A 23,533-nucleotide genomic window follows, 5' to 3' on the forward strand; every position below is an offset into this window, starting at 1 on the left:
GCCCCTCAAGTTCATACTCTTAACCCTACATTGTACTGTCCGTCTGAGGGTGAGGGGTGGGGTGTGTATTGCCAAAAGACCAAGGTATAATAAAGAACCATTTAGTTCAAAACAGCTCTGGGGCACCTGGGTGGCTCAGTCAGTTAAGCAACTGACTTCGGCTCAGGTCATGATCTCACGGTGCGTGGGTTCGAGCCCCGTGTCAGGCTTTGTGCTGACAGCTCAGAGCCTGGAGCCTGCTTCAGATTCTGTGTCTCCCTTTCTCTCTGTTCCTCCTCTGCTCGTTCTCTGTCTCTGTCTCTCAAAAATAAATAAACGTTAAGAAAAAAATTGAAAAAAACCCCCACAGCTCCTGGGGTTAAGTATTTCACAGAAAAGCAACTGCCTGATCAGGGGGATGGGGTTGGGAACAGTACTGGCAAATAGAAATATAACACAGGTCAAAATTCAAGTCACGTACACTATTTGCAATTTTCTAGCATCCTCGTTAAAAAAGTAAAGAGCGGCACCTGGGTGGCTCAGTCGGGTAAGCATCTGACTCTCGATTTCCACTCAGGTCATGATCTCACGGTCATGAGTTCGAGCCTGGAGTCAGGCTTCATTCTGGCAGTGCAGAGCCTGCTTGGGGTTCTCACTCTCCCTGTCTCTCTGCCCCTCTCTTCTGTTCTCTCTCTCTCTCTCTCTCTCTCTCTCAAAAATAAACTTGTAAAAAAAAGAGAAATGGGTGAAATTAATTTTATGTTTAACCCAATATGTCCGAAATATTATCACTGAATATGTAATCAATGTGACAATTATTAATGAGATATTTTATATACGTGTCTTTCATACTAAGCCTTCAAAATCTGATGGCTCAAGAGCCACACGTGGCTACTGGCTACTGTCTTGGATAGCGTAGGCTGAGAGGAAGGAAGGGGGAACCAGACCCGCGCTCTGTCCAGGGTGCCAGTACCTTCCCTGCTTCTTCTGCGAGGACTCTGGCTCCACACCCTACCCCCAACCTCCTGATCCAGTCTTCCTAGTTCTCCCAGCCTCCCGGCTTTCCAGACGGCAGCGGGGAAGGCGTGGGAGGCGAAAAGGCAGCTAAATCTGGGGCTGAAGACAGAAGACAGAGGATGGATCTGGGGCTGGGGACCCTCCTCCGCGTTTGTCCATTCCTGCCTCCTTGCTGCAGGTGGCCTCGCCCTGAGACTGCAGGCGGAAATGGGGCTGCTCGCACCTAGCTCCTCCTCCGGGCTGTTTCCCTTCAGATTTGCTCCCTGACTCGGGTGTACTGTGTCGTGGCCAGTGGGAAGGAACACTCTGAACCAGCAAAGGTGTCCTTGACAGATGGAGGGGACCAGATGGTACTCCCCAGTCCACCAGGCATCTCAAGGAGGAGGAAGAGCCTGGCTGTGTGTGTGTGTGTGTGTGTGAGAGAGAGAGAGAGAGAGAGAGAGAGACAGAGAGAGACAGAGAGAGACAGAGACAGAGAAGGAGGCATGGGGCAGCATAGGAAAGGTATCTTTGTATTTGTGAAATCCTTATGCAAATCAAATGCAAGTTCACAAACAGATTGTGTCCAGATCTGCGGAATAACCAGCTGGTGCATTTGACTAATAGCCCCTCAGAGGGTGTGGCTGGGAGGGGATGCTGCTTAGAGGTGCCAGATGACTTTGCATTTCTGGCTTTGCCAGTGACTTGCTGTGTGACCTTGGCCAACATACTTAACCTGAGTTTCCGTTTCCTTATCTGTAAAACAGGATAATGATATTTTCCTTATGCAGGCGGTTGTGGAGATTCCTCTGAGATAATATTTGAAAAGAGTACTTGGGGGGGTTGGCGTGTGGAGGATGAAGACACTATGGAGGGGGAGGGTCTTAGGCAGGGGACACAGGGGAACCCTGCCTCTCGAGCGCCGACCTGAGACGGTATCCTTGGATAAGGTCCTTCCCTATCTCCAGGGGAGAGGCAGTGGTGGTGTTTGGGGCTGGAAAGGATGGAGGGGCCTGGCAGACAAGGAGAAAAGAGACAACAGGCCAGCCCTGCTCCTGCCAGCTCCACGTCTGGGTTCCTGGGGCTCCCTCCAAAAGTTCCCTCCGGAGTTCTGGCCTAAAACATTCCGTATTCCCCTTGGTCCCAGATGCAATCCCAAGACACCCTGCGGGTCAGGCCCAAGAAAGCAGGATCCAGCTGGGCAGGGGGAGCCCGGGTTTCTGGCCGGTGTTGCCCGGGAGCCGACTCTCTAGGTATTTCTCACGACACTGCCGGCCTCACCACCCAGGTAGGCTGTTCCCTCTCCTTCCTCCTGGGAGGCCACATGTGGGGAAACCCCACCTGGGGCCGGGCTGGCGCTGGTTTCACTGCCTGGTGCCTCACTGTCTGAGGCCCTGACATTTCTTCCTGAGTCTGGTCCTAATCTTTCTTGCTGCTGTTTGGAGCCTGCAGCCACCTCTGGGCGTGACACTGTAGGACCCACCCCAGGGTGGGTTCCAGCGCCCTGAGCCACCTCTTCAGAAGTGTGCGGGGCCAGGCCCCGGTGCCAGGCTGAGACCGGGTCGAGCAATGTTCCCCGTTGACTCAAGCCAACCCGGTGGTTCCCCCTCCCATTCATGTGGGAGGCCGGGCCCCGGCGCCAGGCTGAGACCGGGTCGAGCAACGTTCCCTGTTGACTCAAGCCAACCCGGTGGTTCCCCCTTCCATTCCCCCACTTTCGAGGGCATACGAAAGCCTTGTCAAGGCTGAGAAAGTTAATTCCTGAAGACTGTGGTCTGCAGGTGTTGGCAGTAATGCTACCTCCCTTTTTCTACCCCGAGTCAGATAGAAACAAACATGGGAATTGTGTTTTGCTAGCAATCTTATCAACAAGGTCTTGTGACCCATCTAGAAAATGCACAAGAAACACAGAACTAAATGTTTTGGTGGGCAAACCTGTTTATTCTTAGAATGACCTAACCCATAAGAGTCTGGTTATAAAAGATTGTGTACAGCAACAATAAAGTCGTCACTTGGGCCATCAGCCCAGGGGACCCTCCTGTTGCCAAACTTTCTCTTCTCTCTTTTTTTCTTGCATTCCCCTACCCTCAGGACCCCGACCTCGGTGTTTGTCGCGCCGGCCGCGACACAGAAGGAAGAGGCAAAGCATCCTTCCATGTGCCCCAGGTACAGGACTGGTATCAAAAAGACCCCCTTTTGTCCTGTGATGTTTCATAGAAACCTCCAAACCACCAGGGCTGGTGTCATTTGTAAGGCAAATGTTGAAGCCATTAACCTCATACAATAAGGTAGGAGTTGATCGTATTCACTTCATTGATTTTTGGAAAAGTAGATATTACAAAAATATTTGGGGGAAGCAAATGATGACTAGACACAGAGAATTCTTTCTTCTTCTTTTTTTTTTTTTAGAGAGAGGAAGTGCACAAGCGGGGGAGAGGGGCAGAGGGAGAGAGAGAGAGAGAGAGAGAGAGAGAGAGAGAGAGAATCTTGAGCTCCATGCTTAGCATGAGGCTCAATCCTACGACCCTGGGATCATGACCTGAGCCAAAATAAGAGTCAGATGCTCTACTCACTGAGCCACCCAGGCGCCCCTTTTCTTATTGAAGAAGTTTTCTTTTCAATTCCGGTTAATTAACACACAGTGTAATATTAGCTTCAGGTATCCGCTGTGGCGATGGGACACTTCCATACCACACCCTGTGCTCATCACAGCCAGTGCACGCCTGGCTCCCCATCGCCTGTGTAAACCATCCACCTCCCCTCTGGTAACCATCCTATATTAGCGAACTGGAATTTAGATACAAACTTAAAAAAAAAAAAAAAAAAAAGATGATACGAAGCAGGGATCCTCCCCGGCAGGCGGTACACCTGACCCCTGCCTGCCCTTCTCCCCCACTGTGAGGCCGCCACTCTCTCGGCTCCCCTCCAGCCTCTCCGGTCATTCTCGAGGTCTCCATTGCAGACTCCCCTCACTCTTACCCACCTCCCTGCGACCCTGCGTGGCTCCTATGGATGGTTGCAACTCTTACCTTTCCTCTGAGTTCCAGACTCAGGCCTACCAGCTGCCTCTCACCTCCCTCCAACTGAGTCTGCACCCAGAGAACTCAGAGCCTCCCCCAAGCCTCTCCTTCCCCTGGCTCCCTGCCTGGCCAGGGGCGCCGCCCCTCCATGTCTGGTTACTGTTGGCGCCCTCCAGTTCTACTCCCACCCCCGCAGCCCTCCCCTCCCTGAATGCTGTTGCTTTAGCTCGGGGCCTCCCTGCCGGCCTGGATCCCGGTGGTAACTGCCCAGCACCTGGGGATGGCAGCCAGCGCGGTCCTCACCACTAGCCTTCCCACAGCTGCCACCGCCACTCGCTGGCCACTGCCCACGGGCCACAGCCCGGCTTCCTCAGCTCAGTGGAGAAGGCCCTCCGTGACCAGATATGTTGTTGGAAATAAGCTCGCTTTGCATCTGGAGCTCTGCAGGCTAGTTCACGCTGCCCAGCCTTTGCTCCAGCGGTTCTCTCTCTGCCTGGAACGCCTTTCCCACTGTCTCAGCCTGGGGAACTGGAGCGTCCTTGATCTTTCAAGCCTGAGTTTCCCTACCACTTCCTTTCTGAAGCCTTCCATCCTTTCTGGTCCCCACCCCCCAAGTACCCTTTCCCTCTATCAGACCTTGTGCTGGTGTCATTTCAGTGGCCTGATTGATCACCTTCTCCCCACACCTACGCTAGACCGTGAGCTCCTTGAGGTGCAGGGACTGTTCTGGACTCCTTTTTCTCCCTAATCCCTGGCCCCTGGTGGGTCTGCTCTACAGGAGGTAGCTGGTGTTCTGAGCTGCCCCACCCCCTTCTGAGAACAGATCCTGGCCAATAGGAGTGCCCCATATTGGCCAGGGTGATTGGCTCAGGGGTGGCCACCTGATGCAAGCCAATCAGAGTCCTTCTTGGGATTTGTTGGAGCAGCGGAGGTAGACCAAGGACGCATGTCCTTGAAGGCTGCTGATCCCCCGCTGCTGGAGGCTATTCGCCTTCGCGTGGAACCCCGCCTGCTGCAGGAGGGGATGAAGCCTGGGAGAGACCAGCAGGAGTGAGAGGTGGACAGAGCACCCGGTACCTTCAGTCCCCAGTCTGAGGCCCCGAGGCTCCCAGAACTGCACTTCCTCTGGTTCTGAGACCTCTTTGCCAGCCTTTCTAACAGGTCCCTTTTGCTAAAGCTGAGTTCGGTTTCTGCCCCTTTGTGACCAAAGGGTCCCAACCATTTGGGTCGGCTCACAATTTGGTGAATGAAATGGAAAGAAATCCTAAATCAGGAGATGAAATGGTTCGATGGGGTGTCTGAGAATCAGGGCCAGAGTCCCCAGGTTTATTATACACAGGGCTCGGCATCTAACTCCTGGGGCCTCTTCCTATCCTGACCACCCCTGGCCTCCAGCCTCACCTCTCATCTCTCCAGGCATCAGCAACTTGACCTACTTATCAATCCCCCACATCTCAGTGTGAACGAGTTTCAGATCCAAAATGGCAAGTTAGGAAGGTGGCCAAAGAGGGCACACCACTGAGTGGGGGGAAGGTGGGGAGGGGCCCACAGGAGAGTAAGTCAGGCGACCTGAGGCAAGTCTACCTACCTTACTGGGTGACTTTAGTCTGGCCTAGGCATCACCAGTCTGCAGCTGCGGGTATCTTTCCTGGAAGCCCGGGGGGGTGGATAGACACCCATTAGCTAGGGGCCCAGGGGTATCCTGACAGCTCCCAAGGGCCCAAGAAGGGCAGCCCCAGAAGTGGCAGTCACTTTCCTTTCTGGAGCTTTGTCCCCCCTCGGGAACCTTCGGGGCAAACAGAGAATCCCAGAGTTTGAAGACTGGAAGCATGTTTAAGAGTCTGATCCTTCTCCGGGGCAAGAATCTTTTCTGACATTCCAGAGAGAAGGTTGGGGCGAGGGGGTGATCACCTCTTGTGCCACCACCTGGTGTCCCTATCTAAGGCACACCTTATGCTCGACTGGCGAAAGTGGGAACATGTCCAGTGACCTTTCATCTCCTGGCACCTGTCTTACAGGCCTGTTGGGCTGTTTTGCCAGCATCACCCTAACCCAACACAGAACCACAGTCCCTGCCAAAAGGCCAATCCTCTTCCAACCACGTCCCCACCCTGTGTCCTTACTATCAGGGTCCAGGGTCCTGAAATCCCATTCAGGCCAGAATCAGAGGGTTAGGTGTTAGGGTCCACCCTCTATGCGCCCAAGCACAAGCAACATAAAGGGACAACATGCTCCAGCTTGGCCAGCTTATCCTCATTTTTGATGGCTTGCGCCTGGTGGTCAATGTTCTGGGAACTATATCCTTGCCTACACACAGCTATGATTTATTGAGTTTGGGCCTCTCAAAGCTCTCCCAGCAGGAAGCAGCTGGCTAAGGCCTCGGGCATTACGTTACCTTAGGGCCAATCTCCACTCTGCCCCCTAGCATCTGTGAGACCTTGGGCAAGTCATTTCACCCCACTAAGCCCCCTATGTCTTTATCTGTAAAATGGGGGTGGTAATTAATGGGATCCACTTCCTAGGATTATCCAGAAGATTAAGGGAGCTAATGTGGGTGAGACATTTCATGTCATGCTGGGCCCAGAGCCAGCATTCAAAATATGTGTTAGATATTGTGATGAAGATGTTACATGCCTTGCCTACATATGTTTATTAGGTCTTTAAATTTAGGGGCGCCTGGGTGGCTCAGTTGGTTAAACGTTCGACTTTTGGCTCAGGCTCAGGTCATGATCTCACGGTTCGTGAGCCGGAGCCCCACGTCGGGCTCTGTGCTGACAGTGCAGCCCCGATTCTCTCTCTCTCCCTCTCTCTCTGCCCCTCCCTTGCTCATGCCCTCTCTCTCTCAAAATAAATGAACGTAGAAAGCAAATCTTCAAATTTACTATTGAGGATTATTATTGTTATTACGACACTATTATCTCCTTGCACAAATGAGGACACAGGCTTGGAAAGTGTCAGTAACCTGCGAAGCGTCACGGAGCTAGTAAGTGGAGACGCTAAAGTTTGAGCTGCTCTCCGTCCAAAGCTGTCGGTCACTTCCAGGCACAAAAGCACAGACCAACAATGGTCCTTCCTAAGGACTTAGGTTCCTTCCTAAGTCGCCCAAACTTGGTTGTTCACAGCGCTTTTCCAGCGGGCCTCCCGCTTTCTCCAGCTCATGATCTCTTGTCATGTCACCAGCGTGAAGCCCGGGGTCACCCTTTGGATGCTGGCCTAAACAGCCCAGGCTCCCTCACCTCCTAAATCACTGCCAGACACGGGGCCCTTCCGAAGACCTGGGGCATCGCCTGTGGCCTTCAGCACGAGGCCTTCTGGGGACCCCAGAAGGTCCCGCGGAGCTCTGCTCTCCTGCCCCATGGCTCGTGTAGGGCCCTTGTCACAGACCTAGGTAGGATTCAGAGTCTGAGTCTCTGGCATGTTTCCTCCCCAGAGGTCTCAGACCTTCTCCATTCTTCTCAAGTCCCCAGTTAAATATAATCACCGTGGGCAGAGGCTTCTTCCCGTTGCCCAAATGGGAAAGTTGAAGAGGTTGGGGGGGAGCTCTCACCCCTTCCTGCTCATCACATCCCCGGTCCTTGTTCTCACCTACTTCCCTCTTGACTGAGGCGCCAAGCACCTCTATGCCCAGGGACACAACCCTCTGGGCTGGCTTGGCCTGATGGGCTACACCCCGCCCCCTCCAGCCGCCTCCCCCACCTTGCTTCTACCTTCTTGGCTAGCTTCTCCTTCACCTTAGGATCCCCAGGGAGAACCCTCCCCTGGCACCTATCCTCAGGCCCTGAATGGGCCCTTTGTCTTACTCCCCCGATGTCTTTTGACCCCCTGTTTGATCACTCCCAAACTCCCACTTGGGAATTCCCAGTCTGTGAAACCACGAAAGAGGGACAACAGTCTCTCTGACAGAGCCCAGCCCGGCATGCTTGATGTTGGCCCCAGTGAGACAGCATACTGTTCACATCCCCGGGCCTGGCCCTCCTCCCAACTCCTGACCACTTGGTCTGTGGTCTTAAAAAGGACTCCAGAGTATTCGCTCCCCACCCCTCACTCCTGCCTGGGGCTCAGACACCCCAGCAGGGAAGCTTAGCTCCAAAGGCCAGCGAGTCCCTCCCTCAACCTGCCTGGGGTGCAGAGTCCCTGGTAGCTCCTTGGTAACCAAGGGAAACCAACCACGCTGTGGGAGGGAGGGAGGGAGGGGCCGAAGTTTCTGGACCTGCAGGAGGGACTGCAATCAGCAGGAGCTGGGATGGGGGTCAACCTTTCTGAGACGACTGCGGCCTGGAGCTCAGGACTGCTCTCCTCCACCGCCTGCCCGATGCCCCACTTTCCCCTTCCTCCTTCTCGCGGTGCCCCACCCCTACCCCCGCACCCCCTTACTCGCAGACCGTGACTGTAGCGGAGAGGACAAGTGTCAGGCTTCAAATGGGTGGGGAGCTTCCTGCGGGTACAGACCCGCCCGGAGTCAAGCCAACCTCAGCTGGGTGGGAGTGGGGGTTGGCTTGAGAGTTCAGCCCCATAAGGGAGACCCGGGGTTGAGCGTCCTCTCTTCTGGGGCTCACCTCACCCACTCTCGGTGCCCGGGTGCTCGCTTCCCTGCGGGCCCCCCGCGCGGCCGGCGCCGGTCGTTAGGGACGCCCCACGTCGCCAGGGGGCGGGTCCGAGGGCTGGTGCGCATGTGCGCGAGAACACCCGCCCGCGCGCCGAGTCTCGGCGGTGCACAGTGGGTAGTGGGCGCTCTGGCCGTGGGGCGTGCTCTGTGGATCTGGGGGACATGTTTAGGAATAGGTGGGCTTTTCTTGGGGGGAAGATGAGGCGTGGGGGCCGGGGCAGGGCTCCTGAACCGTAGTGCTGTTCCTTCTTGGTACCTTTTGTGTGAAAATAGGGGCGCGGGGTGGCGAGTGGAAAGACAGTTCGGGAAACGCATCAGCAGTCTCTTCTGGAAGATGTGGAGGTGGAAGGGCGCCAGCAGGGGTTACTGGAAGGCACCAGACAGTAAGGTTCCAGGTCTCCACAGCGCTCCTTCACGCAGCCCTAAACTTTATATCGCCACCCCGCCCCCTCTCCCCGCCCCCCCCCCCCCCCCCCAGCCCTGGGTTACAGGATGTGGTGCTTCTGATGGGCAGGAATGACCAACTTCAGGGGACTGGCTAGTAAGAAAAACTGTCCTTCAGGAGGGGAGAGGCAACCAGGATGGTGGGAAGTTTCACACGGAGGTGGCTTAGCTTTGACTTTCAGGTGTCGCGATTCCTAGTGTGTTACCATGGGTAAGTTAATATCTTAGAAGCTCAGTTAATCCATCATAAAACCGTGCCATGACTCCCCCACCCTGATGTGCACGCGTAGACAGCCGGGCCTTCAGTGAGCACCGCCGAACGGTGGCTACGAGATGCGGAGGTAAAGCTTTGCCACTCCGCAGGGCTGAAAGCGGTCAGGGCTCAGCGGAATCCCGGAATCCCGGGCAGGAACCGGTCCTTTGCAAGCCCTCTCACCAGGGCCGCAATTAGAATGAGAGATCATAAAGGAAGCAGCGCTCTGCGCTAATCATTTTAACTAAATGGCCCTAGAACTCAGTCACCAGGGAGCCTTTGACTTGAAGATGGGCCCCCTGAGGTCCTTTCCTTCATCCAGCAGCAGAGATTTGGGAACAGAGGTAGAACTCTGGCTTGGCCCTGAGTGGATTCATTCTGTTAAGGAAGCAGGGCTTCCTCCTGTTCTGAGCCTCCGGTTCTCAGCTTCAGCTCAGGCTCAGGGGCAGGTGCTCTGGCCCCTGCTCTCTACAGACCCCATCACCTGCCACTCTCCCAGCTCACGGTGCCTGCTCAGCTCCCCCTCAGGGCCCCTGAGCTGGCTGAAGTCCTCAGCCTGGAGCGCTCTTCCCTCAGAGACCCTCGTGGCTCATACCCTCCCCTCAGATGCCACCTCCGGGGGCAACAGCAGTCACCCCCACCCTCCTGATCCCTGTCCCGCTTTCTCTGCAGACCTCATCACCGCCTTACATCCTCTTCCTTCTCTTTATCGCGTATCTCGCTACTAGACGGAAGCTCCGCAAGTGCAGGAAGTTGTCCCTTTGGCTCTCACCACATTCTCAGCAACCGACCAGGGCCTGCTGCGCATTTTCTCAACAAATCACCAGGGCCTTCGCTAAAATGTGAAGTCACTGTTAATGACACAAGTGACACCAGAGAGGGTGTGCCCTGCTGTAATGACTTTCATAAGACAGTTCTGGATCTTGGTGGCCAGCGAGGCCTTTGTGGGTGCCCAGGCTGGCACGGAAAACCTGTTAAACACCCGTGGTGAGGAGGATGGTTCTGATCTGGATGATGGGTGACTGTTCGATCCAGTGTGAGGGATCAGCCGGGTGATAGAGCACCCTTACCAGGTTGCTGGGAGGGGAAAGCTGTTCTTTTTTAAGCAGAAGAACTTCTGGAACTTCCTGGCTGCAGTGAAATACTTGATGAGCACTCACAGCCAAGACAGTCCATGGCTTCACATTTATCCAGTGGGGGTGTGTCTCTGGGCCCACTTCTGCCTTCCAGAACCCCAACTCCTCGTGTCCTCACGGGGCCTGGCCCAAGGCAGCCCCCTAGGGCTCAGCTGCTTGGCCTCCAGTCTTTAGTCCTTTGCTTCAGCCTCCGGGGAGGTTCTGCTGGCTCCTTCAAGGGTTCCTGGCACTGGCCCGTCGGCAGTCTGTCCAGTCTATGTGAGTCCCTGGCGAGCCCGGCTCAGAGCTGGTTGAGGGCGTAGGCTCGGGCTGTCCTGAGGGCAGCTTCCAGGTCAGCCGTCGTTCCGGTGCCCTGAGCCACCACTTGAGAGCCCCAGGCCTTGCCCCCCATGTGGCTGCATACCGCCAGTGCCCAGGCCTCTGCTGTGAAGGCTGGTGTGGTACCCTGGGAACCAAGAGAGAAGGGGCAGTGATGCAGAGCAGCCCTCCCCACCAGCGCTCACTCCATCTATCCCTTGAGAGTGGCATCACAGTGATTAGTCAGGAGACAGGAGAGCACGGGCTGGGAAAGTGTGTGGAGGTTACTGAATGTCCGCTACTTGTTTGCAAGGGATGTGTGCCCTGGATGGTCATAGTTAGGGACCCCCACGGTGCCTTCTCTGGTGGGCGGCTGTGGTTAGGGAGGAGACGGCCCTGTCCCCGTCCTGGGGTGTCCTCCTAGATCACCTCTAGCCAGCCTTGGAGGAATCAAAGGTGTGCAACTGGAGAGCTGGACCAGGATGGGTGGGTGGGGCTGCTCTCCTCCTTCTCTCACCTGGGCCACCTGACAGGCACACAGCACGTGCCCCAGCGGCTGGGGGCTGAGCAGTAGCACAGACGTGCGAGGCGCCCGCTCACACAGCTGCCGTACCACCTTCACCAGCACCTGGGCAGGGAAGGGCAGACAGTGAGCCCACAGCTCTCTGGACTCCCAGCTACCTCCCAGCCAGGACTTTCCCCTCCCCAGACCCTGGGGCCACCCCCAGCCCCCACACTCACGGAGAGGGACTCAGTGGAGACTGTGTCCACAATCAGGGGCCCCTCTGAATGCCGCCGCAGCAGCTCCTGGGTTTTCTGTGCAGCCTGCGGGGCAGGAAGGACGGCACGGGGATCAGGGTGGAAGGCAGCCGGGCCCCACTTCCGAACCGAGCCCCCGTCCAGAAATCCCCTCCGCCAGCAAAGGTCTTTGGCTTGGAGGAGAGGTACCAGGGGCTCTGCCTCAAATGGCCTGTGTCCTTCCTCTCGTCCCTCACCTCGTCCCTTTCACCACAGCTCCAGGCCCCTACAAATAGGCCACTGAAGGTGAAGGACTAAGGCTGGAGCACAGATGGACGAAAGGGGGCGGGAGGAAGGCAGATCCACGGTCAAGTGGCACTGGGGGCTGAAAGGCGTAATCAAGTCAGTCAGCTTCCTAGAGGGCGAGTCTGAGCCAGACTTGGGAGTTGAAGGACAGACACGGTTTGGCAGAGAAAGAAGTGGGGGAAATGGCCTGGTGATGGCACCCAGCTGGCAGGAGAGACAGGAGCTGCACCCCATCCCCTGCGTCAGGCCCCATGCCAGGTCGCGAAGCTTCTCCGTGTGCATGCTGGAGTGCCTCTGCCCCTCGCCAACTGTGCTGGGTACCTGCCCCCGTGGGTACAGCCGAACCTCCTCTCACCTGCCCCATTTCTAGCTTCCGGATGGCAGTGTTGGCACGTCGCTGCAGCACCTTCAGTGTGGCCTGAAGCTCCCGCCGCTGCCACTGGGGCATCACCGCAGTGTCCACAGCCTAAGGCCACAAACAGTACATCAGCAGCGCCCCTCCCAGTCTCGGAGCCAGGAGCCAGCCGAGCAAGGGAAGAGATCACACCCGCCACATCCCACCCTGCAGACAAACAACAAATATCTAGGCCAGCAGGAGTCCCAGAAGAATTGGGGGAGAGACCGAGGCATGGGGAAGAGGGCCAGGAGAGAGTGGGGAACAGCTCCGCGGCAGCAGTGACCCTCACATCAGTGAGTCGTCCCATGTCCTTGGATAGTCGCTGAGCCTCCACCACATCCTGGCTGCCCCGACTCAGCCGTTCTGCCGCGGCTCCTACCTCCTGGGCCAGAGACTGGCCCACCTCTCGGGCCTGCCAGGAGGGAACGGGATGCTCAGGGCTGCTCGGCTTGCTGTCACCTCCCCAGGACAGGGGGGCTCTCAACCCACTGCTAGTCAGGGCCAAGACAGAAATACTGAACAATCAGGCCCAGTCAAGGCACCAAATAATCACAACAGATGCCAGCTGTTGGCAGCGCACACGTACAAACACTGGTTCTATGCTGGGCATCCCCCGGCCTGAGAGTTTCGGCTGTGTGTGCTCCCTCCATCCCCCCCCCCGCCCCCGTCCAAATCCGGTGGCCTCCTGGACCCTGCCGGCGTGCCAACCTGCTGGGCCTGCTCCCCGGTGACGGCTAGCAGGCGGGTGGTGCCCCTGGAGAGCTGGCGCTCCCCAACGATGACCAGGTCCCCTATAGCCCCTGTGCGCAGCAGGTGCCTGTAGGCAGAGGGAGGGAGAAGGAAGTCAAGGGGCATGGTGGGACGGAAAGGAGCAACCTAAACTCCAACCCGGGGGCTGGTGGCTCCAAAGACCAAAGAAGGGTGAGGATCTTAGGCCCCGGGCTGGGGCAGGCCGAAAGGAGTGACTCACGTCCCACAGCACAGCTCCACAGAGGTCTGCAGCGCAGCCTGGGAGGAGAGGTCCAGCGCCTCGGCCACGGGCACCCCCACTGACACCACCTGCACAGGGTCTGGGTATACCTGAGGAGGAGAGGGGATCAGTCTGTTCACCAGCTCGTGAGGGGCAGGCAGTCTCACCAAGGGGCCTCCCCAACTCACCTCATCCAGGGAGCGCAGGCCAGGGACGTCGGCGGTGCGTGCCAGGGCCACCTCCTCCATGTACACGGCCTCATCCTGCCCCACCGCCTCCTGCACCGTGCCCTCCACTGCCCGGAGCTGCTCTGGGGTCAGTGGAGCCTGGTGGGGTAGGGGGAAATGGACAGACCGACAGGCAGTCAGCTGCGTGCCTGTAACCAAGGCAGTAAGAAGCAGTCCGTGTTCACTGACTCTCCTCAGGTTCTCAAACAGTGGCTAGCACCGAGCAGGCGCTCCATCAACCTTTGTGGAGTAGACAGTTCTTTTCCTTAGAAAGCTGTTGGAAATTGCAGGCCTCTCATCAGGCACTAAAAATTGATGTAACAGAAAATGCTGTTCTGTACCGAGGGAGCTCACCACAAGGGCCAGCCTAACGGAAGAGAAACACAGGATGGGGTAGACGCAGGTGCAAGGACAGAGCTAGATGTGCGAGGAAGGAAGGGTGACAGAGAACGGAGGGCAGCTCTGCTTGAGCAAGAATGTCTTGGGTGACAGCGGGAACAAGGAAGCCGGGTGGCCGGAGGCTTCAGAGGCTATCTAACCTGACCCCTCGCTGGTGCAGGATGCCGAGATGAAGATGTCCCTCATGGCCTCACAGTGACTGAGCGACAGGGAGCCTAGCTCCTTGGACTGGCCAAACTCCTCCTCCCACCACCCCCCTCACCCCCCAAGCCACCAAACTACCTCTTTTTAAGCCTTTCTGTCTTCCTCACCTGGGTGGCCACATCGAAGCGCAGCCGCTCGGGGTTGAGATGGGAACCTCGCTGCTCCGTGCCGGGGCCCAGGATCTGCCGGAGTGCCCAGTTCAACAGGTGGGTGGCCGTGTGCTTCTCCATGCAGCCTAGACGCCAGGACTGAAACACTTTTGTCACCCAGAATCCTGGGGGGTAGGGAGAGTCGAGAGGCTGCAGGATATTCTAAATATCAGGGCTTGGGGCCTTACCTCATCTACATGTAGCTGCACCTGGTCCCCAACCTCCAGGGCCTCAGGGGCCACAGCCTCGTGCAGGATGAAGCCTCCACAGACCTGGGCCCGGGGCACTGGGAACAGTACATCCTGGGGAAGGGCAGGGGCCAAGGCACTGGAGCAACTGGTTGTAGCTTTTCCCTCCCCTTGGCTCCCTTCCCAGGTCGGGTCTGCCTTCTGCAGAAATTAACTTGTGTGTGTGTGTGTGTGTGTGTGTGTGTGTGTGTGCGCGCGCGTGTATGGGGGCTCACCTCCTGCCCCACCCGCACCAGATAGCCTCGGTCTGAAGCCTGACCCCCCTGTTCAGCGTAGAAGTTGGTTTTGTCCAAGAGAAGGCCACAACGCTGGCCTTTCCCCACAGAGGCCACAGCTGTCCCGTCCTCTGTATACAGCTGGAGCACCCGCGCCTCGCAGGTGCCAAACTCTGCCAGGAAGAAGAATGGTTATCAGTGCTGGGCAGGGGTGTGGGCCCTGGGCCGTTGGTCTGTACCTTACTTGAAGCCAATGGGCATGTAGCTGGTGGAGGGGCACTTTCAGGGGCCACAGCGACCCCTGGTGGCTATAACCCCCTCGCCACCCTCCCCACCCCCCCACCCCCCCACCCCCCCCACCCCTGCCCGCCATGAAATGTATAGGGCTGGTAGCAACCCTCACAGATGTCCCTCTGTCCCTCCGAGAAACCGCCAGGGACGCTTGTGGCCACCAGCCTCAGTCCAGCCTCTCACCATAACCCCCGCTGGGTCGAAGAGAGTAGTTGTACTTGGGACTGTCGTCAGTTGGGGGCACCCCTCGGCGCTGCAGCTCCCCCAGTGCGTGGACATTCAGCTGCAGTCCCCGCTCCTGAGCTGGCTCGGCCTGCCGGGACTGGTGCTGCAGGATGGGCGCATGCATAGGGAAGGGGTACAGGGACAGTGCAGTGGGACCTGAGCCTCCACAGAGCCCTGCCCCTGCCACACAGCTGTGTGGACTCTGCAGCCCCTCTGGAATAAGCCCTCGGGGCTTGGCTGGCTGCTAGAGACCCTGGGCTGGCTGGTGAACCACCCATCATGCAGGGTCTCAGGATGAGGCCCCCTTCACCCACCGCTCCCCTCTCTAGGATGCTGTGCTGGCCTCTCCCCATTCCTGGTTCTGTTCAGTCCACTGTATTAGAGTTCTCCTCTACAGGCTGTGGGTGGGGCCTGAGGTGAGGGGACAGACCCTGTCTCCTGTTTCCCTCAATAGCTGCAGCTCCTCCCCCAGGAACTCAGGGCTGGGGAAGGGACTGTCCCAACAGAAGCCTGCGCAGGGGTGCCCCAGCGTGTACCTGGGCCGCCTCCTGGGCCAGCCGCGCCAGCCCAGCAGAGTCCAGCCGCACCCCCTTCTCCTCCAGCATCAGCTCTACCAGGTCCAGGGGGAGCCCCAGGTTCCCAGACAGCGATAAGGACCAGGCCACTTCAGCTTTGAAGAAGGAAGACAAAGGGTGTTCAGAGGGGAGGGCAGGATAGACTGAAGGGGAAGAAGTGAGGGAGAAATAAGGGCCAGGGCTTTTCCAACCACGCAGCAGCCACCAGGTACCAAGCACAAGTGTCCACTCCCTACACCCGGTAGGTCCAGGAGAGGGATCAGGCTTTAGGCTCAAAGGCCAGAGCTGAGGGTAGGCCAGGAGACTTCCTTGTCATCTGTCATCTCAGAGGAGAAGGGAAGCTCATTCTCGGGATGAAGCCGGCCTTGGGAAGCAGAGACTGGTGGCAGGGCCAGCTGGACAGAGGGGAAGTGGGGAGAAGGAGGGTGGTGTCCCGCCACAGAGAGATGTGGGTGTTGGAGACAGTGCAGGGAGAGGGACATGGGGAGGAGGGTCTGCATGCTAGGCACACGCCTGCCTCAGAGCTCTGTCCTCTTCCTGCCTTGGTTCACCTGAGTGAGCCCCTCATACCTTGGCCAGGCCGCTCACTCACCAGGGAACAAATCAGAAGGCCCCAGGCGCCTCAGGGTCTGATCGATGATGTGCCGACCCCGCTGCAGGGAGGCCAGGAAGGCTGCCTCATCCTCTGACACCAGGTTGACTATCTGAACAGGGGGGCAGGGCGGGACTGGAGCTGGGCCTCCTGGAAGGGAGAGCCGCTCTCCACCCCTCTCTTTTCGGCCCCTCCCTCCCCATCCAAAGCCAGTACCTGGGCTGAGTGCTTCCGCAGTTCTGGATAAGCATCTCCCTGGGGGAGGCAGAGGACCAAGAAGGTGTGAAAGGCAACCTCCCCACCCTGGACCTCCCTGAGGACACCTGCCTTGGAAGCTCAGCTCCGGCTGATGGATGGCAGACTCAAACAGGGAATATGGACAGAAGGGGGTCCCAAACTCAGAGGCTCAGAAGCCAGGGCAGGGAGGCCTCCTGAGGGCTCCCTGCTTTTTGGATTCAGTCTTGGCTTTCTCAGCCTGACAAGACCTGGGGCTGGCCATTTAGGGTGGGGAGCCTAGGCTGAGGGCACCATCTAGGCTCAGTGGCAAGCTTCCTGAGCACCTGGGGAAGCCCAGAAGAATAAGTTCTGCCCTCACCAGGGTCTCCACCACTACAGGCACCAGGCTGCCTAGGAAGCCAGGTGGTGCCCGCAACACCTCTGTAGAGAACCGCACAGCTCGACGAAGGATCCGACGAAGCACCAACCTAGAGGGGTTCAGAAGCCAGATAAGAACCGCCTGCAACCCTTGGTCAGCAGTATGGAGAGTGGGGAGGACGAGGTTCAGAGTGGGTGCTCTCATCTCAGAGCCCTCTCCCTTCCCTCACTCCTCCTGACCCACCTCTCCCCTGCAACACCCCCTGCCTCTCTGTGTAGCCCCTGCCAGACTCACGGGGCACCCGACATTCCGGGGCAGACACCGTCGGCGATGCAGACGCTGAGTGTGCGGATGTGATCAGCCACAACGCGGTATGCCATGTCTGTGCGCCCCTCGTCTGCTGCTCCTACCCGACCCAAGTAAGGGGGCACCCCGCAACCCTGGAGAGCGAGAGACAAGGAGACATGGCTGCTGGTCCTGCCTGATGTGGTCCAGGTGGGGTGCCCTTCATCATCTCTAGAGCATCTGCCCTCACCCCTAAAGCTGATCACATCTGGAATGACCTGGTTGGAGAAGGTTCAAACATAAAAGGGAGTCAGTCCCTGCCCTCCCAGGGCCACATTCAGCACTCACAACAATCACAGCTGTGATCATTTACTGAATTTCTACCATCAGAACGGGGAGGGTGCTCGAACGAAGCGTTGCCTAATATCCAAAACATCCTGCTCTGGGAGGTATTACTAGTCTCGCTTTAAAGAGGAAACTGAGGCTCTGAGGAGCTAAGTGGCACGAGGCCACACAACGCATCAGGAGCAGATCTGAGATTTGCACCGGCCTGACTCCACTGCCCACACCCACTTCTCCAGCCTTTACGGGGGGCAGGGAGGGAGGTGTGAGCTGTGCCTATGTGTAAGTGCTCCAAAGCAGATGGCTGATTCATCCAGCTCTAAACCTGTCTCTTCCCTGAGCTTCCTCCTCTCGATTAACAGTCCTGCCATTCACCACACTGCTCAAGTCAAAAACTAGAGAGCGAGCCTTGATTTTTATTTCCCTTCCTCATCCAGTCTGTCACTGGGGACTTTTGCTCCTGTCCTGCCTTTGTGAGATCTTTCAAATCAATTACTTTTCTCCACTTCCACAGCTACCAGCCTCAACCATGCCCTCCTGTCTCCTCCCTTTACTACGAAACAGCCTCCCAATTGGCTTCTTAGCTTCTCCTAGGTCTCCCTCCAGCTCATCCTTCACGCGGCAACAAGAGGGGCCTTTAAAAGTGTCAGTCAGATCATGCCCCTCCCCCACGCAGAACGCTTTTCACTACACTTAGCGTAATAAGAGCCCCACTTTGGACTTCAAGGGCCCAGAAGGTTGGACTTCTGCCTTCCTTTCTATGGTAGACTGTTTGCAAAAATGGCCACAATCCTTCCCTCTTCAGTGTGCTTGCCACTTTACAACGAGACCACAGCTGCTTCCCATCCAAGGATAGAATCTATTTCTCTATCCCTTGAACCTAGGCTAGCCTTGCGACTTGCTTTGGCCAACAGAATGAGGTGGAAAGGACACTGTCCTGAGCCTAAGCCTCAAGAGACCTGGTGTGCTTCTGTTCTCCTTCTTGGAACCTTGCTGCCTTGGGATGGGAACAACCCTAAGCTAGCCTGCTGCTTGACAGACACACAGCCTGGTCACCCCCGTTGCCCCAAACAGCCAGCCAGCCAGTCCGTCCTCGAACTACAGCTGCCTAGCAGCTATCTATAGGTGTTATGAACGAACTCACAGAAGACCAAAAGGTTGACCCAACAGAGCCCAGCCACCATTGCTAGCTCACAGACTCATATGCTAAATGAATGGTTGTTATTTTAAACTACAAAGTATTAGGCGCTTTGTTACACAACAAAAGCGCAGTCACACATCCTCCAGCTACATCCCAGGTGATTCTACTCTGGCTAGCTCTAGGCCACCTTTGTGTTCCTTTCCTGCCTCAGGGCCTTGGTACCTGCCATCCCCTCGGCCTGGAATGAGCTTCTTTGGCTGGCTCCTCCTCTTTCAGGTCCCAGCTCAGAGATCACCTCCTTGGTGAGCCTTCCCCAAACACTTCATTGCAGATTCCTCTCCACCGCCCCCCCTACCCCCACCACAGTTACTATCATCCATGGTTACTACCGGGTCACAATCTGCAATCTGGTTCAAATCTGCCGTCTTGTTCTTTAATACACTTACTTATTTATCTCTTAGGCTACAATGTAATCTCTTCTACTAAGCACAAGGGACTACACACAAAGTAGGCACTAAACACCTATTTTTTGAAGATGCGAAGGAAGGAAGGATTTGGGAGCAGTATCAGGTAATAAATACAAATCCCAGCCTCATGTTTGACCCTGCTATCCTTGGCTGGGCAAGGTTTCCACATACAGGAATACTCGGAGTTCTCAACAAAGCGCCAGCTTCTGGAAGGGAAGGGGCCGGCTCACCTGCTGAATGGCGTCAAGCAGCGGGGAGAAGAGATCAGTGTCGTAAGTGGAGCGCGTGCCTTGCAGCACGGCCACCAGCCTTTCCAGGCCCATTCCCGTGTCCACGTGCCGCTGGGGCAGGGGCTGCAGGCTTCCATCTGCCTCTCTGGCCAGGGAAGGTGTGCAAGGTGAGGCCCCACATGGGATTACTGGGGTGAGGCAGATGCCCAAGTGCAGCGGAGGAACGAGGAGGGGCTGACAGTGGGAGGAACCAGAAGGCAGTATCCATCCCTCCCACAAAGGCAGACAGTGATGGCCTTGGGTCCTGTACTTTCTCATAAAGGGTGATCTCCACCCTCACCCCTGCTTGGGCCCTTGCCTGGACCCACACATCCCCTTTCTGGGACAGAATTCTTTGCCCCGAGAAAGAGACATGTCAAGGCTGGGAGAAAATCTTAGAGACCACCAGGCTCCGTGCCATCCAGTGATGAGAGAACAGAAGCCGGCGGACAGCAGTGACTAGTTGAAAGTGTCACGAGCAAAGACTAGGGTTATATCAGTTATTACCTGAAAAGTGTTTAGAAATGTACCTGGCACACAGTAAACACCATTTAGGTGGGTTTTTTTTTTTTTTTTATAAGAAATGGATCAAAGTCTCCTGAATGCCACCTTGCCCACTTCTGGCCAGGGATTTTCCTTCTGCTTCAGCACCCCATTACCTGTTGTGTTGAATGAAGACCAGATTCCACAGCTCCACCAGCTGGGGGGCTCCCCCTCTCCCAGCCAGGTCATAGTGGATCTCCGTGCAGGGCCCACAGGGGCCGGTGTTCCCCATTTCCCAGAAGTTCTCTTGTGGTCCAAAGGAAAGCACATGACTGGCACACACCCTGACAAGAAAGCCAGGCGGGTGGTAGGGAGACAGACAAACCTGGAAGCCAGAACCCTGTCTGCCATGAGAGCCTCTCCACCAAGCTCAGCAAGAGGAGAAACAGGGCTGACCCCAATCTGTTCTGGGAGCAGATGCTAAGACTCTGATGACTGATGCTGGTACTCTCCATTTGCCAGTCCTCCTGCCCTCTGGAAGTGGACACAAGGGGCAGAGGCAGACTTACCCTAAGCTGAGCCAGATGTCCCTGCTCTCTAGGTCTGGGTCCAGCCCTGCCTTGGGGTCACCACCGAAGTAGGAGACCCAGAGCCTGTCTTCAGGGATCCCGTAGACCTGAGTCAGCAGTTCCCAGGCCATGCGGCAAGCCTCCTCCTGCAGGGGAAACCCACATGGGGTGGGAGGAGGAAAATGGTGAGAAGAGGGCCCCGCTGGAGCACCAATCAAGCCACATGAGTTCAGCCCTCAGCTTAACACAAAATTCCACTGCCCTCCTTGTTTCCCGAACAAACCATGACCATTTCTGCTTGAGTCTTTTTCCTGTCCAGAAAACTTCACCCCTCCTTTAGATCCTTTCCTTCAAGTCCCACTCTCTCCATGAAGTTGTCTTTCCACCCTAACCTGGGATGATTTCTAACTCCTGCATTTTAGTATTTGTCTGACCATTTATTCATTCAACAATTACCAACCAGCCATTAGGCAGGAGGCACAGTCCTGGCCCTCACACTTACAATCCAATTAGGGAAGTAAGACACAGTCTCATCATACTTGTTCGTCTAGCACTTTGCCTTCCTGTGTAGTATGAGTCCTGTCCAAGCAGGGCTTAGGAGTGGAGACAGGACTCCTCTTGAGCCCCTCCTTGGTTGACCACTGACCTTTTTTCTAACTCTAGGGCTTCCTGGAGACTCACCTTAAAATATTCACCCCCAAAAGCCCAATTGCCAAGCATCTCAAAGAAGGTGTGATGGGAAAGGTCTCGGCCCACATCCTCCAGGTCGTTGTGGCGTCCTCCAGCCCTCACACATTTCTGGCTGTTGGCCACACGTCGGAAGCCTGCCATTTCGCTTCGTGGATCCACGGTGCCCAGGAAGATTGGCTTGAACTGGAAACACACGAAGGTCCCAGTTCTCACTCCCTCCGTAGACGGGAGAAGTGGGGAGTGGGGTGTTCAGAGTGAAGGCTGACTGTGCCCCCGAGAGTGCGGTGTGGTCTTGGCTAAGGGGCAATCTGGAAGCCTGGAGGCACCCATCTCTGATGTGTGTGGAGCAGACAAGAGGTAAATAAATCAGGAAACAGAGATACTCTGCTAGTAAATTAGGCAACATAAAAGAAGGAGGACTATGTTGGTGACGGGAAACAGGGCACTGAATGGCTTCATCCTTCATGTCAGCTTCTTTAAACCACACCCAATAACTTCAGTATAAAACCAAGACCACAGGGCACTGGGCATGCCTCACAAACTCAGCATTTAATAGCCTCTACGTTTGGGGTGCTTGGGTGGCTCAGTCGGCTAAGCTTCTAACTTTTTTTTTTTTAATTTTTTTTTTCAATGTTTATTTATTTTGGGGACAGAGAGAGACAGAGCATGAACGGGGGAGGGGCAGAGAGAGAGGGAGACACAGAATCGGAGGCAGGCTCCAGGCTCTGAGCCATCAGCCCAGAGCCTGACGTGGGGCTCGAACTCATGGACCGCGAGATCGTGACCTGAGCTGAAGTCGGACGCTTAACCGACTGCGCCACCCAGGCGCCCCATCTAACTCTTGATTTTAGCTCAGGTCATGATCTCAAGGTTTGTGAGTTCAAGCCCTGCATCAGCCTCTGCGCTGACAGCATGGAGCCTGCTTGGGATTCTTTTTTTTTTTTTTTCTTTTTTTTTTTTTAATGTTTATTTATTTTTGAGACAGAGAGACACAGCATGAGCAGGGAAGGGGCAGAGAGAGAAGGAGACACAGAATGTGAAGCAGGCTCCAGGCTCTGAGCTGTCAGCACAGAGCCCGACGAGGGGCTGCGAGATCATGACCTGAGCCGAAGTCGGCCACTTAACCGACTGAGCCACCCAGGCGCCCCAAGCCTGCTTGGGATTCTGTCTCCCTCTCTCTCTGCCCCTCCCCACTTGCTCTATCTCTCTCAAAATAAAAATAAACTTAAAAAAAAAGGTCTCTACGGTTAACCGATTCCCCCCTCCCTGCTCATTTTACAGGTGAAGACAAATCTAGAGAGGGTAAGTGGTGCTCAAAGTCAAAAGCTTAGAGAATACAGTCTAGCACATAAAATGTGCTCAACAAACGTTTATTTAACGAATTAGTTACCTTTATTTACAGCATGAATAAATGAAGCCAGACTGCCCCCACCAGTGTGCCCCCAGAGAACTCCACACTCTCCATTCTCGGACCTAAAACTAAATCCCAACCCAAGCTCCGAGGTCGGGCCCTCCACGACTTAGCCTAACTTGTGCCCCCCACGACTTAGCCTAACAACAAACGGCCCTTTCCTCCAAAGCCAAGAGCTCCGCCCCTCGCTTCTTTTGCCCAATCCCGCAGCGCCTTTCTCCCCGGAAAAAAATCACAAACTCCGCCCCCGCTCAGGGTGGCTCAGCCCCCACCTGGTTCATGCCCGCATTGACGAAAAGCAAACTGGGGTCGCCGCGGGGCCGCACGGAGGCGGACGGCACCAGTCGGTGGCCGTGGCGGTCCCGAAAGAAGCTCAGGAAGGCGTCCCGAACGGCCGTGGCCGAGGCTGGAGGGGGCTCGGATGAGAAGGGCCGACGGCTGAGGCCCCCCCACAGAGGCGACCTTCGAAAGGCCCGCCGCAGTCGCCGAGCTGCAGCTGCCATCGACGCCGCCATCTTAACTCGGGGCAGTAACTTCACGGGGTCAAGGGGCACCGCGGGGATAGAAGGTGGCGTGGAAAGGAAGCCGCGCTCTTTGTACAGCGGCCCCTGGCGGTAGGAGGACTCAAGGCAGCCTCTGCCGCTTGGGTAGAAGTGATTGGGAAGGGGACGTCAGCAGTAGGCCTAGCTAGCACAGCTGCCTGGCACATAGTAGGCCCTTAATTCGTTCGTCATTACACAAATATTCATTTAGAAGCTACTAGTGCCAGGCATTGTTTTAGGCTCTTAAGGTATATTAGTCACAACAAAATCCTTTAATACAAATCCGTGCTCTCCAGAAATCTATATCATAGTAGTAATTGTCATGTTTATTAGTTAATTTTGCAAGGTTACAACTGGAGTTGCAGTGAACAGGCTTGGATTCAACGTCGTGTGTGTGCGCGCGCACACACGTGTGTGTGTGTGTGTGTGTGTGTGTTTCCAGGCTGAGGGAAGAAGGCAGAATGCCAAGGGA

At 56.1% G+C, this 23,533-nt stretch overlaps 3 protein-coding genes across 8 annotated transcripts in view; 1 reads left to right on the forward strand and 2 right to left on the reverse strand.

Annotated features, from left to right (window-relative positions):
* Positions 1 to 542, forward strand: part of TMEM151B (transmembrane protein 151B) — a 26,379-nt gene extending 25,837 nt beyond the window's left edge. The window contains exon 9 of the transcript XR_007152262.1: positions 532 to 542. The gene's annotated coding sequence lies outside the window, so the exon portion shown is untranslated. The remainder of the gene's footprint in view (positions 1 to 531) is intronic.
* Positions 1 to 8,983, reverse strand: part of TCTE1 (t-complex-associated-testis-expressed 1) — an 18,539-nt gene extending 9,556 nt beyond the window's left edge. Inside the window, exon 1 of one of the 5 annotated variants that reach the window (XM_047859389.1) lies at positions 8,557 to 8,983. The gene's annotated coding sequence lies outside the window, so the exon portion shown is untranslated. The other 4 variants (XM_047859387.1, XM_047859391.1, XM_047859390.1 and 1 more) reach the window with 4 other exon arrangements.
* Positions 8,984 to 10,134: 1,151 nt separating this feature from the next.
* Positions 10,135 to 23,047, reverse strand: AARS2 (alanyl-tRNA synthetase 2, mitochondrial). Of its 2 annotated transcripts, XM_047860280.1 has the most exons (22): positions 22,792 to 23,047; positions 21,100 to 21,291; positions 20,419 to 20,564; positions 20,026 to 20,193; positions 19,328 to 19,472; positions 17,157 to 17,302; positions 16,863 to 16,971; positions 16,484 to 16,522; positions 16,268 to 16,379; positions 15,637 to 15,770; positions 15,059 to 15,203; positions 14,585 to 14,757; positions 14,310 to 14,423; positions 14,080 to 14,220; positions 13,331 to 13,468; positions 13,143 to 13,252; positions 12,881 to 12,989; positions 12,462 to 12,584; positions 12,131 to 12,241; positions 11,473 to 11,556; positions 11,249 to 11,359; positions 10,135 to 10,879 (listed from the first exon to the last, which is right to left on the reverse strand). In XM_047860280.1, exons 1-22 carry the CDS (start codon positions 23,032 to 23,034, stop codon positions 10,715 to 10,717), a joined length of 2,958 nt encoding a protein of 985 aa, XP_047716236.1. In that variant the 5' UTR covers positions 23,035 to 23,047; the 3' UTR covers positions 10,135 to 10,714. The 2 variants fall into 2 exon arrangements, with proteins under 2 accessions (XP_047716236.1, XP_047716237.1); XM_047860281.1 differs by lacking the exons at positions 11,249 to 11,359; positions 11,473 to 11,556.
* Between the last annotated feature and the right edge of the window lie 486 nt (positions 23,048 to 23,533).

This window comes from Prionailurus viverrinus, chromosome B2 (genome assembly GCF_022837055.1).
Source record: "Prionailurus viverrinus isolate Anna chromosome B2, UM_Priviv_1.0, whole genome shotgun sequence".
In the NCBI taxonomy this organism is placed as follows: Eukaryota; Metazoa; Chordata; class Mammalia; order Carnivora; family Felidae; genus Prionailurus; species Prionailurus viverrinus.